Source organism: Pseudophryne corroboree, chromosome 9 (genome assembly GCF_028390025.1).
Source record: "Pseudophryne corroboree isolate aPseCor3 chromosome 9, aPseCor3.hap2, whole genome shotgun sequence".
NCBI classification, from domain to species: domain Eukaryota; kingdom Metazoa; phylum Chordata; class Amphibia; order Anura; family Myobatrachidae; genus Pseudophryne; species Pseudophryne corroboree.
Genome location: NC_086452.1, coordinates 291,646,635 through 291,661,392, shown reverse-complemented (window position 1 = coordinate 291,661,392; position 14,758 = coordinate 291,646,635). Strand labels below are relative to the sequence as shown.

Here is a 14,758-nt window from a genome sequence, read left to right as displayed (position 1 = left end):
CCGTGAGCGAACGCGACGCTTGAGCGTCTCGCCTACGGCTGAGCGATCGATACGCAACTAGCGTACCCTTACGGTACTTCTTACGTAGATAGCGTACAGTGTTCTTAGACCTCATAAAGGGTTATAAGTACGATAAATAATTTAGCTTTATCAATTGGCGGCTCGTCCTATCCTTCACATATCTGCACTAGGTAGATCAGCAGACATTATCCCTCAGCAAAGGGCGGGAGGTTGTCTCGTAGTGCTGACGGGATAAGCGTCTGCTTCGCTTAGATAACGAGTGCTGAAGGAATCCGGGAACCGGAGGTAAGAACAAAACGCTAGTGTCTTTTAAAACTGTTTATTTTTCTTCTGTTTTGCGTATACACGCACGCATACATATATCTGCATTTCTTTTTTCATTTTCGTATATCACCATCCTGTCTGCCAGTTTTATAGTTGATAGAAAGTGCTAAAAGAGATTTGCTGTTATTTCATAGTTTAAGAATAAAGGTTACATAGTTAAAAGTATAGACAAACACACAGGTTTGCCTGGACGATAAGGAAAAATCAGTGTGGTGTGCGGTAGATGATCAGGGATCATCTACATTGATAAAAGTATAAATTGTGTTACGGTGGATCTTTTGCTTTGCGTACACGTGTCCCTAACAAAAGACTTGTGTACGCAATCCAAAGGCAGACGCACGCAGCGTACATTACGCAACGGAGCGTCCGGTTACGCCCACGTAGCTCAAGTCACGATAAGTTGAAGTAACGCAAAGCGGTAAATAGCGCAACAGGCGATAAATAACGCAAGTCTATTTTTGGTGTCCGAAATTTAAATTAACAGATCCTGCTCCTAATTGGTAACACAGCTGGGCTAAAGAAAAATTTCTGCGCAGAAATAGAAATAGAAGCAAAAGAGTGCATGTGGTGAGTGAGTGTTTTTCATACATTTATACAATTTTAGAGGTTGAACCAAAAAAAATCACCGAGTACTCGTGAGGAACATACGTGTAAGTGACATGCACGGTGGCTAGGGAGGCATCCTTGGTTAAACACAATATATGAGCATTAGAGTATAGCGGACCAGGAGGTAATACAGTAACGAGACCAGGAGGTCATACTGTAACGAGACCAGGAGGTCAGACCAGGAGGTCATAGCAAACCAGCAGGTTCAGGTAAAATAGACAAAGAAGTCCGCTATACAGTCCACAGGCACAACACCGAAAAGGGTTGGTGCAACACCCATATAGGCCATACAAGCTCTTGCTGAAGGAATTCGCAGCCGCAATTATCGATTCCATTTGGTCTTTCCGTACATAAGCTTAGGTGCTTGTGTGCTGAACGATTGGACCGCACGTAATTGTGTACAGTAGTTAGTAATCTGACCTAGTACCATTAGAGTAAAGGGGTCACAAACGCTATTTGTACATTCTAACGTGATTTGTGTAATTTTTTATTTTTACAAAAAGGGAAGTTCGCTGGTCACTCAGGAACTATCTGACAACCCCACCTTTACTGGAAAGAGTAGTGTTCTTCGGATAACCCTCGCATGTTCCAGTAAAACAAAGGTTTTTATAGGTGCCCTGGGTCGAGTGCGCCAGCACCATATCGGTGTGATCAGGTCGCATTGGTCGGCGTGGGCGAGCGAGTGAGGTGCTCGGTAAACTTCACCGCCTACCTATCGTGAATAATTTGGTTTTCTGTAAGGGTTCGCTGAAGACCCTGATATAGAGATCAGAGGTAGAGCAAGCGGACGCCTGCAGATTATGGGGGCCAGTTGTTCAGGGTAGGGGGCGATCAACCTCGGTTCGGGTTGACTCTGTAAACCGACCTATTGGATCGGCCAGGTACATAATGTGTGAGAAATATGGAAGTCACACAGAAGCTTTATGTGATGAATGGGAGAGAATGACTGTACAAGACAGGGAAAAATTCCCAAGAATAGGTAGCTTCAGTCCAGAAGTGTTACAAAATTTAAGGAGGAGGATATGTCTCATAAAACCAGCAAAGAGACGAAGCAAACATTATGATTATTTTCAGTTATGGCAGCAGGAAGGTGAATTACAAAGAGATTTAATTGACTTATCTGACTCTTATCTTGAGAAGAGAGACATGGCGATGGAGGGGATTGTGGTTGCGGAGAAAAGCACAGGGGTGAACAATAAAAACGCTCTTAGCAACTGTAGTATAGATAATAAGAATAAGTGTAATAAATGTAACAATGATTATTGTAATACTGTTGAATGTACAACTATTAACCTATGCAAGTTGCACCCCATGTTAAACTTTCCTCAGGAATACCAACAAGAAAGGGAGTCCAGAACGATGTCGGCACCTCTTCCAACAACCATCACCCAAGACATCCAGGTGGACGCGACCAAATTGGTAAAGGCAATAATCAAACCCCCTAACGGAGGGTCAGGTGAGGTCGTGTCCACAGGTACGTACAATGTTTCATATCACGCACCTACAGATGTACCACATATTGTAAGACCAACACAAGATGATGTAGCTGAGTTTGATCCGGTCAGGGTGATTGCAGTCCCCACTGGGAAGACTGACGATCAGAGAATCATTCCCGTCAAGGACAGTACAATGCGCTGTCTCTGGTCCCGGACCGAATTGAGATCAATTATGTCTGAATTTCCTGATCCTAGGAAAAATCTAGCAGCATGTCAGAGATTTGTTAAAGAACTAGGAAACTCCACAGAACCCACCAACAAAGATTGGCGGACAGTGCTGAGGGTATGTTTGCCCTCCAGTGTTGACCCTGCGAAATTTATTGCTGATTGTAAATTAGACACGGAGGCACCTTGTACGGAGGAAAACAATCGGGAATGTATTAAGCAGATCAACCGACAGTTAGAAGTATATTTCCCAACCATTGGCGAGGGGAACATAATCTTCTCCATAAGACAAAGGGAAGGGGAAAGTATTTCTCATTATTTCAATCGAACACTGCAAATAATGGCTGGAAACACTGGGATCACAGACATCAAGACAGATGCACAACATAAAGGAATAGTGGGTAAAGCATTAATAAATGGTTTAAATGATGAATTAAGAACAAGGGTACAGACCACCAACCCAGACTGGAAAGATATCTCGGTGGCCGCATTAAGAGAGGCCATCATTAATCATGAGCAGAACATCAGCAAGCACGGGGAAGCAAAGGAGCCTCAGGTCCCTGTGGGTAAGTCAAAGGTGACTAGGTGTTATAACTGCCAGGAGGAAGGTCATTATGCAAGAGATTGCAGGCCTAGAAGCACACACAAGGTATATGCACCCCCTAGACAACAACATAACCATAATACCCAAAGAAGCAGGGAGATACAGGGAAAGCGGTTGAGGGTGATGAGCATCCAAGCGTTTGAAGAGGCATCAAATCAGCCAAGACCCCAGTTCACTGACACTTGGAGAAAGCCAAGGGTTTGTTACCATTGTAGAAGAGAAGGGCATTATGCCAACAACTGTAATAACTCACATAAACTTAGACCCCCTAGACCAAGAAATGAGCAAAATTACAACACACACCATTATAATCAAGGATCATATAGTGAGGATTTTGGGCCACACCCATGATAGGTAGTCAAGAAAGGTGATCATACGACGGATGGTAAGCCTGAGGTAACGGTTAATAAATTGGGAGGTCATTCACTGAAGACACAGGAATGACCAGGTGAAACGTTGTAAATGTATTTGTGAAGAAAAATGTTTTTCTCTCTCTCTCTATCCCCATCTCTGACGAGTATTGGTAAGAATTCACACATTGCATATCCACTTGGTCCTTGCAGAAGTCTACCAAACCCCAGCATGACCTCCGCCACAATGTATTTCTGGCCAGATACAGACAGTGGAGTAATGCAGGTGCTGGTGGGGAGGGACTGCTCAAGGAGACCATTAGACACGTAGATATGACAGCCTAATAAGTCTGACAATGTTTTTCTAATGCTAACAATGTTTTCTTAATGTTGACAATGTTTTAAAAATGCTTTGTTTCTCTTTTCCTATTGATGGTTAATGTCGAGTTATGTAATATATATATGCAAATGAATTGTTCTCTATCTCTTTTGTTTTTTATTTTCTCTCTCTTCTCACTCATGTTTTCATGGTTTAAAGATGGTATGTCACCCCTCAGTTGGACCAATGGTAATGCCAGATTTTTGCTCCTTACAGAAAGATCGCTGCTTAGGAAGGAATATTGCATCACCAGAATGTTCATTTTGAAGACTGAGAGACAGCACCTTCGAGAGGACAGCAGAACAAGAAGAACAACAAGACGAGAGAACTTATTATCGTAACAAGTTCTCTCCCCCTCAAACTGATTTTCTTATACCCCCCTTTACAAATTTCTTCTTTTCTCCTCCTGTAAGATGGACTTGCCCCAAGAGACTGTGATATGGATTTTCCTGTCGACCCTGATGTTGACCAGAGCAGTCTGTTTCGGTGAGAGTACCAGTGAGGTCGAGGAAGGATCCAGAAAGGTTCTAATGACTGAGACGGAGGTGTAAATTTCCAATAGCAACCCAATCACCAAGCAAAGGCGAGTACCGGGCACGATCTAACAACCTTGTTATTTGTAAACATTTTCTTTGAAGTATTGTTAGTTCAAAAAGAAAACTGTATCTGTAGGCTCTGTGATAATCTGATTGAGGATGGGTGCATAAAGAAATGCCAATCCAGTTTTAATATCCATATGGACCGGCATCCATTAAGTGACTATCACTCCTTAGTGGGTAATGTGTTAAACAAAACAGATTGTTGGGTATGCTCTCAAGTACCTCAGGGTCATAGCAAATCAGGGCTAGTACCATTTCCTTTAACGATAGAGGAGGTACTTGAGCTAAAGGGTGGGAGACCGGTGGACCGGAGGTTTAATATCTCCAGCCCTCCTAGTTTGAAGCTCCACCAATACCATGTGGATAGGTCCCTATTATGTTTCAACATCTCCAATCCCAGAAAGCCGGGAAATTGGGAAGTGTCATGGAGTAACCACACCATGACCTTTTTGCATAGAGCAGATAGAATGCCTACAGATACAGAGCTTGTACGCCACATAGCCAGTAGAGGAAAATCTTTCCGGTATAGATATACCTTAAGAAATAGGATTACTAGAGTTGGAGAAGTATCACCAGGATACTGTGCACATATCGTACAGCCTGATACGTGTATTAAGCAGATGGAAGAATTAGGATTAGGAGATTTCACCTGGAAGGTGTGTAATATGGTCAAGTCCTTCTCCGTTCCATATGTTCTCCCCGATGATGCATATTTCATATGCGGGAGAAAGGCGTACAAGTGGCTTGCCCCAAACTCTGAAGGATTGTGTTATATTGGAAAAGTATTGCCTGAAGTAATGACTGTAACACATGACAAAATGAAAGACATACACCGTGGTGCCCAAGCTCCTTATACTCACACTCATTACGAGCACCGAGTTAAAAGGCACCTGATAGAGAAGACAGAGCATCCGGCCTCTGATCTGATAAGTGAATCCACCGGGATTCAATTCTTAATCGCGTTAGATTTCACCCGCACCGCTAGAGGAGTGCTAAATTATAAATACATATCGGCGCTCGCAAATTTGTTAGATAATATCACCGAAATGTATGATGACACGTTTAGATACACTGGAAGAGAACTTCAAGCCTATAAAACAGAACTGGTGCAGCATAGAATGGTTCTTAATTACCTCACAGCAGTGACAGGCGGATATTGTGTTACATTGGCAACGCAGTACGGCGTGAAGTGTTGCACGTATATCACAAATAGCACCGAGGATCCGGTAGAGGTCATAGACCAAAAGATGGACGATATTCTCCAACTAAAATGGGAATTTCGCCGAAAACACAATCTCACCCTTGCTGCTGTAGGTAATGAGCTGACTGGTTGGGTGTCATGGTTGAACCCGCGAAATTGGTTCTCTGGTTTAGGAGACTGGGCTCAAGGAGTCATAATGGATGTTGGGAAATTTCTCCTATGTATCTTAGGTGTCGTTATATCGATTGGATTGATATTTAGATGCGGTCAGGCTTTAATGAAGTGCAAACAAAGTACAAGAGTGATGAGTTTGAGGAGTGAGGAAACTGTAATTAACCTGGATTTGATTTATGACCCAATGATAGAAACCATGATGTAAGGAAAATGCGATTTCTACGGTCCGTTTCTTTCACCTGTTTTTCTGGTTTTTCTCCAAGATAACAAGACCCCCTTGGACGAGGAAGTTGATGAGACGCTATACAGACAACGGATAGACCAAAGAAGAAGTTTTGACCACTTGAGATATGGACACTTGATGAACTTTGCCATGGATCCCCAGTTTCCCTAGAATTCTTAAAATTACGCTAGCCCAACATTTTTTGTAAATCTAATGGCATTGACAAAGCTTATTGCTCACGCTTAATGAGCAAAACAGCGCAAAGAAGACGACTTTCAACTGATACCGAACAAAACTTCAACCGACAGATGTACATTAACCTGACATAGAATACCACCGCATTTACGGTAATTATGTCTTTTCTTCATTTCTACAACCCTCAGGTAATGACACACATAGTATAGGGAATACAGGCACAGATATCAGCAATCACATATTCCCCCATTCATGTATCATCAACTAAAATGTGCTCCCCATTTTGTTCAAAAGCCGAAAAGAGCTCGGTAGAGTTTGACAGCCCATCCACAGATCCTTAATACGGGATGAGAAGGAATTCAAATGTATACTTCGCAATACCTCGAAGCTTGATTTACAACACGTATGGCACGATGATACATGACCCCCCAAACATGGACTCATACACACATGCTTCTGCTATCTCACTAGGTCATACCCTCTTCACACCTACTCCTCTCTCCTCCCCTACCCAACCATGGAAATGAATTAACCCCTGACATATATTTTTCTCTTTTTGAAATGTTTTAGAAGGTGGCAGTTATTATTGACTGCCAAAGGGTGGACTGTCAAAGTCAGAAAAATATCCCTATACACGCTGCCATATTTGCACCTCACACTGGTCCGCTCTGCGCATGCGTGCGCTTTCCCGTGATAGCGCATACCCGCTGTTGCGTGCACCCGCTGGTGCTCGGTATGCGTATTTACGGTAAAGTTTGTGTAGTCGTAGCGTGCGACTCATTCGTTACATATTTTCACAATTAACGTAGTTTATAGATTATGGTCCCTTTGATAGATTCTGAAAGTTTGGTTAATATAGAATGTCCCTGAATGGAGGGATCCCTCTTTGTATTGTGGGAAGGGTCTAACAGGAGTCATACAGTAGTGTTTGGTACCCATCGGAAGAGTATTTAAATAGCAATATTCCGGCGTTGGTTTGGAGCGTATTAATCGCTCGTGCGAATAGTTATGGACATAAGAAGTTTATGTCCATTACTATTATTTACTCTTACTCAGGTATGCGGCGGGAAACCCAGTGTCCCACCCACCTGAGCTGTTTGAAATCGTCACAGCCCACCTGTATGAATCAACCTATGACCTTTTGTTATAATGCGAAGCCGAATTCCTGTGTCCAATGGACGATCAGATTGTAGGGACCATTAGATTGCATTGTGTGTGGGGCATAAATAGGCAGGCCGACCACATCCAGCTCTCACTCTTCAACGGTTCTCATTGCTGAAAATCGGGTGCTGGATGTCCAGGCGCATGCGATCGTTTCCCCTTGTGCGTAAGTTTTTCTCCGTGATCATATTGTCTTACTGTGAGCCATTTCTCTCATCTCTCTCTCTCCCTCTCTTCCCTTTCTCTCGTATTTTCCCTTGATTAGATTGTATTGTATTTCCTGCATAGTTATCTGGTTAGTTGGTTTATGTTATACTGTAGTGTATCATTTGTACTGTGATTCCTTTTTGCAAGAATAATTAGTTATAATACATATAATAGGCTTTGGACCCTAAACAGATATCTGTGTATTTTCTCATAGTGTTAAGTGTTCATAGAGCGTCGGTGACGCTCAAGCAGCTTTGTAGTTAATCAGGTTACACCAGGTTACACTTACACTTTGTCTCTACACTAAGGTATACTGTGTATCTCATTGTTAAAGGTATAGATATAAAGGTATAGCGTTGTGAGCGTCTGACCCGCTGGTGATCTCCTCGTGGTCTCGAGCGTCCGCTACGCCATAGCGAATCATTACGTCAGTCAACAGCCAATAGCGCGTCAGCCTGTGATCTCTGGGCCGTGAGCGAACGCGACGCTTGAGCGTCTCGCCTACGGCTGAGCGATCGATACGCAACTAGCGTACCCTTACGGTACTTCTTACGTAGATAGCGTACAGTGTTCTTAGACCTCATAAAGGGTTATAAGTACGATAAATAATTTAGCTTTATCACCTTTGATGCTAACAATTCCAATTCCCCCATTTTACCTGCTAGACTTCTTGCATTTGCAAGCATACATTTTAGTTTATCGGTTCCTTTATTTGTTTGTTTTCCTAAAGATTTCCCATCCTGGTTAACTAGTGCATCCGTAGAGTTACTGATACAGACTGTCCTTCTCGCTCCCTCTCCAACCCCACCGTTCTTAGTATTGCCCACCTTACTTTTCTCTTTGGTCAACCCAATGTTCCTATCTAAAATCACCACCCTGACATAAGTATTTTCACTCAAGTCCCATACAACATTTTCTATAGTCTGTAATGATGACACATAATTATTATTATTTAATGCTTTAGCAATACCTTTATTAACACCCTTAATAGAACCCATGTAAATACCCTTACCGGCTGCACTTCCCCCCCCCCCCCTTCTCCACCCCCATTTATCTCACTACCACCATCCCTACTATACTCGCTGCATGACCCATAGTTTCATTTCTTTACAAAATAGATTGGTGTATAAATTGCGCAGATTCTGTCATAAATGGTTACTTGAAATAAAAGTGTTACTTCCCTTTTGTTTCTTTATGGGAAGAACAATAACTTCTCGGGTGTCACCATATATTGAATAGTCTGAACTGTAAGAAAATAATAACACAATAGTGCAGACATCCAATTCAAAAATACCAAAGGGTTTTTTTTAAATACACCACACTCACAATGTGTCAATGGGTTGAAGGCATATAAGAGTCTTTAGCTTGAAGGAAAATATTTCTACTGAATTCTTCTGATATCCACCTGGGCTTTAGGCTGAAACAGAATAAGGCGAAGCAATAGTGCAGACTCCCATTCAAAGGGAAAAGGTTTTTTAATAAAATATATGCACTCACAAACAAAAGAAAATTAAAAGCATGTAGTAACACTGGTGATAGAGATGGCTGTATACTCATCGATCCAAAAGCCCCACAGAGTTCCGGATACTCCTAAGGAACAAGTTCAGGATCAGTCCTATACCTCAGGCAAATACCGTGTGCCCACCACTGTTCAAAACAAATTCCTACTTTTCCACTGTCACAAAGGAATATTTAGTGTGTTTATCTCACGGCATCTTATGCTTTTCTTCATTATTATATCATCAGTACGATACTGCTTATCCAAGACGCATATCTAATTGAAATCCGATAGGTGTACGGAGGAAATTGAGAATGTCCATATATGTGTCTTATATAACTGTGTAATTCTTTTCCTTCATTCCCACTTCTCTTCCTTCCGTGAACTCTCATCCACGATTCAGGCGGACTAGTCCACTACGGGACACGTCCCGCCAGTCTAACGTGGACAGCAGATTCACATCTTATTATCTATACATTCTTATAAACATTCTTTTCCCGAGAAGGAATCCATCCTTCCGCTTCGGTGCACTCTCATTGGCGATGTAGGGCAATTTCTCTCTACGACCATACCCCTCCGTTCACGCCCAATCTCGTCCGATCTTGGAAGCTAAACGGAGGTGGGCTGGGTCAGTACCTAGACGGGTGACCACTAGGGAATACCCGGTGAAGTAGGAAGATCTACCAAGGGCAATAACGCCAACAGCAGTATCACTACTTTACTGATTCCAACTAATTTTTCCTAATAAATTTATCAATCTAAGACCGTGGATCACTACTAGATATCAGCATACAGTGTGTGGGCTCTCCCATTCACTAATTCTACCCTATCTAGGGTTGTATCAATACAAACTAAGTTTGTACAGATCCTTGGCAGACGGAGGTTGCTTGTGATGTAGCCACCCTCCATTATGCAATTATCCAGATATAATTAAGGATCTGAACATTCCACACATTATCTTGTAAACATCCATTGGTGTTCCTCCCTGATACCATTTTCATATATGGTCATACGTGCAGCATATATACAGTTTTGGGATTTCTAAGGAGGTGTATAGTACAAGCTTAAGATGTCATTATTATTGTTTATTTGATCATAATTTAAAAGAAAACAAAAATAAGAGTGCGCCCAAACTAGTGTCATACTTTTTCTCTTTGTAGATATACATATACTTCATTTTTATGACCCTGGGCGCACCGCCATACGGACAGATAAGGATTTCCAATATATGATTGTCCATTTCTGGCTTCTATATAATTCCTTGTATTTTTGAATCTATCTCGGTGCAAGATCAACAACCTGTGTTTTTTTTTTTTCTATACCTCAGTCCACCAGGTAAAAAGAAGCCACACCGCTTAATGCATTTCGAACCCTGCTGGGTTCTTCCTCAGAAGCGTTTGTGGCTAGACAACATTATCAAACATTTATACCCGTCTAATTAATTCTCATAATGTCCATCAGCTGTGTCCAAATACACATACTCCCACTTCCGCTTTCAAATTTCGCGGGGGAGATGGTGACGTGATAGTTCTCCAATGAGAGGAACTCTCTTCCCCTTCCGTCGCCGCCGACGGCGGCCAGGAAATGACATCATGCGTGCCACCTGATCGTGTGCGTTCCATACACGGCGAATGATACAGAGTGAGCATTTCACGTTCCCATCATCCACGTCGGAAAGGAAGCGCCGCTCCTCACATATCTCGTGATAACACAATCTCCTTTACATGCGGAAGTGTGCGTTCCAAATCCTCCTCTATCATTCAGAACAGTACCACGATCATTATATATATGTCCATTTTCACTGGAGAAATGAGAAGATCCTTGGGGATTTTTCATTCATGGTTCCATAAAACAAAACATATAGATGATTTTAGGGCCATGACATATATACAAATAAGATAGTAACAATCCATAACAATAAATAGTGGTTAATAAAAATTAGATTAGAATCATCAATAAATAAATGGGAACATATTAATAAAATCCATAATGAACTTCCAATAGATATTAAACACTATAAAAACCACTTCATCTCAAAATCGGTGTTTAATCCTTTAGGTTGTAGGGAATTTAATTTAAAAATCCAGTTCATTTCATTCTTAGCTAATCTCCTTTCTAGATCTTTAGTCCGCCATGTAGGTTTAACCTGTTCTATCCCCCAAAATCTTTTTATAAAACATTCTCTTTTTTCATGATGGGTTTTAAAATGTGCTGAAAGAGAATGTGTTTCCAGCCCTTTCCGAATATTGTACACATGTTCCGCAAGGTGGGTTTTTAGGTTCCTACTTGTCCGACCTACATAAAGTAACCCACATGCACATTCTATCCCATAGATGATGTTTTTTGATTGACATGTGATAAAATCATTAATTCTGTATGTGTCATTATTTACTGTAAACTCTGTGATCTTACTAGATTTACTCTTAACCGTCCTGCACATCAGACACTGTCCACATCTATGGAACCCCTTAGTTCTAGTGCTAGCTCTCGTATTTTCATCTATAGCACTTCTTACTAATTTGTCCTTCAACGATGGAGCTTTCCTGTATATGAAGGTGGGTCTATCAGGGATTTCTTTTCCTATAACGGGATCTTTCTGTAATAAATACCAGTTTCTCCTAAAAATTCTTTCAATATCCTTATGCAGGGGATTAAACTGACTAATAAAGGCCCACTTGTTTCTTTCATTTTTTGTTTCTTGTTCTTTATCTTTCTCTTTCAAGAGGTCATCCCTATTGATATTTTCTACTTTAATTCGTGCTTTGTTTATAAGATCTACTGAATAACCTTTATTGATAAACCTATTAGTGGTTTCTAGTATTTGTTCATTACAGATAGTTTGATCACTACAATTCCACTTGATACGTGTAAACTGGCTAAATGGAATACCATCTAGCCAGTTGGGGTGATGTAAACTACCCATTTCTATGTATACATTAGAGTCTGTTACCTTCCTGAAAGTCTTAGTCTTCAGGGTGTCATCCTCTACATATAGACATAGGTCCAAGAAGGAAATTTCTTTTAAACTACTGGTTGTTACAAATTTAAGGTTAAAATCATTCTGATTTAGTTTGTCCGTGAAGATTAAAAGCTCATCTTCCTGTCCATTCCAAAAAAATAGGACATCATCGATATATCGATGCCAGGATACCAGACTTGCCCCCAGTCCATCCACTCCAAAGATGTTAAGATCTTCCCAATAAGCCATGCATAATTTGGCATAACTGGGGGCAAATCTGGTACCCATGGCTGTCCCCACTTGTTGAATATAATACGTCCAGTCGAAATAGAATTAATTATTATCTAGAATAAAACCAATACCATCCAAGATGAATTTCTTGGTTAGGTCATCATAATCACTTTTATCTAAAAAATAGGAGATGACTTCCAACCCCTTCTCTTTTTTGATAACAGTATACAAAGTGCATACGTCTGCACTACATAAAATGGTGGAACTGGTATATTGGAAATTGGTAATTTTTCTCAATACATCCCCCGTATCTTTCAGATACGCCTTTGTTTTTACTACTAGAGGCTGTAAAAAATGGTCAATTAATGCTGACAAATTAGATGTTAAACTATTAGTCCCCGATATTATTGGGCGGCCAGGGGGGTGGAGGGGGTCCTTATGGACTTTCGGTAGAACGTATATAGTTGGTACTGAAGGTTCTTTTATATTAAGGAAATCATGTTCTTTTTCATTAATTACTCCATCCTTTAACGCATTGGATGTTAGTGTTAATAATGCTTCACTAATCCTCTGCGTGGGGTCTGATCTCAGTTTTTTATAAGTGTTCCCTAAATTTAATTGTTTCATGATTTCCTCCATATAATCCGATTTGTCCATAAGGACAACCCCCCCACCCTTATCTGCTGGCTTGATGATGACTTCCTTATCATCCTTTAATGATCTTACTGCCTCATATTCTTTTTTAGATAGGTTACATTTTACCTTCTTCTTCTGTTTCATAAATTTTTCCAACTCATCGCTAATGATTTCGTTGAAACAATTGATAAATTTCCCCCTTTCATAAGTCGGGTTAAAACTGGAATTATTCTTAAATTTCTCTCGTCCTGATGGAATTCCAACTCCAGGGACAGGATCCTCTTTGTTTTTGTTCATAAAAAACTTCTTAAGGGTAAGTTTTCTTATATATTTTTGTGTATCTATATAAAGCCCGAAAGGATCGACTTCTCCCGTAGGGGCAAATTTCAACCCTTTCTTTAAACACCCTGATTTCTACAGGGGTCAATACCCTTTTACTTAAATTGAAAATCTTTCCATCAGACTCTATCTTTTTTGGTGGCAGTTTTGGTTTAGGCAAGGTTTTTTCCTTGCCTGCCCTTTTTTCTCGTTTACATTTCTTTGGGACGGATACCTTTTTTTTAGTTATTTTTTTATGGATATTAGAACTTATCTCCTTCTCGTGGATCTGTAGTCCCACTGAAAAGGAGAACTTGGTTCTACTGGGGTAGCTGGTTCCAATAATTGATACCTATTGGAGGTTCTCAAGACCCTACGAACCCTATCAATGAACCCATCATCTCGGAACTGTTCTCTCCTCCAACTGTTGTTTCTTTCAATTGGTTGGAACCTATTAGGAGACTTGCGTACCCAAGATTCTATCTTATTTGACCTTGGAGTTTGATAACGATCCTTTCTCCAATTGGCTTGTCTATAAAAATCATGTTCATAATTTTTAGACCTCCAGTTGTCCTGTCTATAATTTGTTCTTTGATAACCTGATTCTGTATTAAACCTCCCATTGATCTTAACGTCCCTATTGGGATATTTTATCAATTTTGGGGGTTTCTGCAATACCCCTTTGCTGTTATTCCTATTGGAATAAGTGTTTCCTTTTGATATTTTTTGATCATTAGATTGTGTCACTAACTGATGCGTATCTTCATCAACTTGTTTAAGGTCTCTCTGATACTTTTTTTGTTTTTTCTCTCGAAGCCCATTTGTATATTTCTTTATTTTATATAGCAGATCTTTCTCTGCTCTTATAAAATCCTCTAGTTCTTTATAAGGTTGAATTATAGTTTGTAAATAATTTATTTCAACATTTAGTGATTTAAGTGTTTCCCTTCTTTCTCTTAAGATTAAATCAATTAGAGCACAAGAACAATCATTGAGAATGGCTTCCCAATCTTTCTTAAAGGAGCTACTAGATATAGCAAAAGATGGAGGTTTTATGATTTTTAGTCCCTTGGGTATAATTGTGGACATTTGATATTGTTCCAATGTAGTTATTTCCCAAAAGATTCGATTTTCTTTTAACATTATAGGTTCTAATTTACCAAAAACAGATTCCAAACTTTCATCACTGACATTAATGTCAGTGGTGGGTAAGAAGGTTTGTTTCAATAAATCTCTTCTATCTTCTCTATATGTAAACACTTCTGCAGCAATACACAAAAAGTGAATAAAACAATTTGTACCAAAAAAATGTGTTGTTTTGCGCTAAACAGACAGTGAAAAAAATGCAGCATATATACCTTGGAAAAATTCACCAATTTTCCATATACAACTGTTTACAAAATAGATTGGT

The 14,758-nt window shown here is 40.3% G+C and overlaps 1 protein-coding gene, 1 long non-coding RNA gene and 1 pseudogene across 5 annotated transcripts in view; 1 reads left to right on the top strand and 2 right to left on the bottom strand.

The window, feature by feature from the left end:
- The window catches only part of LOC134958037 (uncharacterized), a 133,706-nt gene that overhangs the window by 19,353 nt on the left and 99,595 nt on the right, over positions 1–14,758 (bottom strand). The gene's annotated exons all lie outside the window — the stretch shown is intronic.
- Positions 9,150–14,645, bottom strand: LOC134958036 (uncharacterized). Its single transcript, XM_063940367.1, has 2 exons — positions 10,526–14,645; positions 9,150–9,326 (listed from the first exon to the last, which is right to left on the bottom strand). The coding sequence occupies exon 1, from the start codon at positions 12,448–12,450 to the stop codon at positions 11,218–11,220; it is 1,233 nt and encodes a 410-aa protein (XP_063796437.1). The 5' UTR covers positions 12,451–14,645; the 3' UTR covers positions 9,150–9,326; positions 10,526–11,217.
- LOC134963933 (5S ribosomal RNA) lies at positions 9,762–9,880 on the top strand (annotated as a pseudogene).

Coding starts and splice junctions, on each gene's coding strand:
- LOC134958036 (XM_063940367.1), bottom strand. CDS start 12,450: ATGGGTACCAGATTTGCCCCCAGTTATGCCAAATTATGCATGGCTTAT.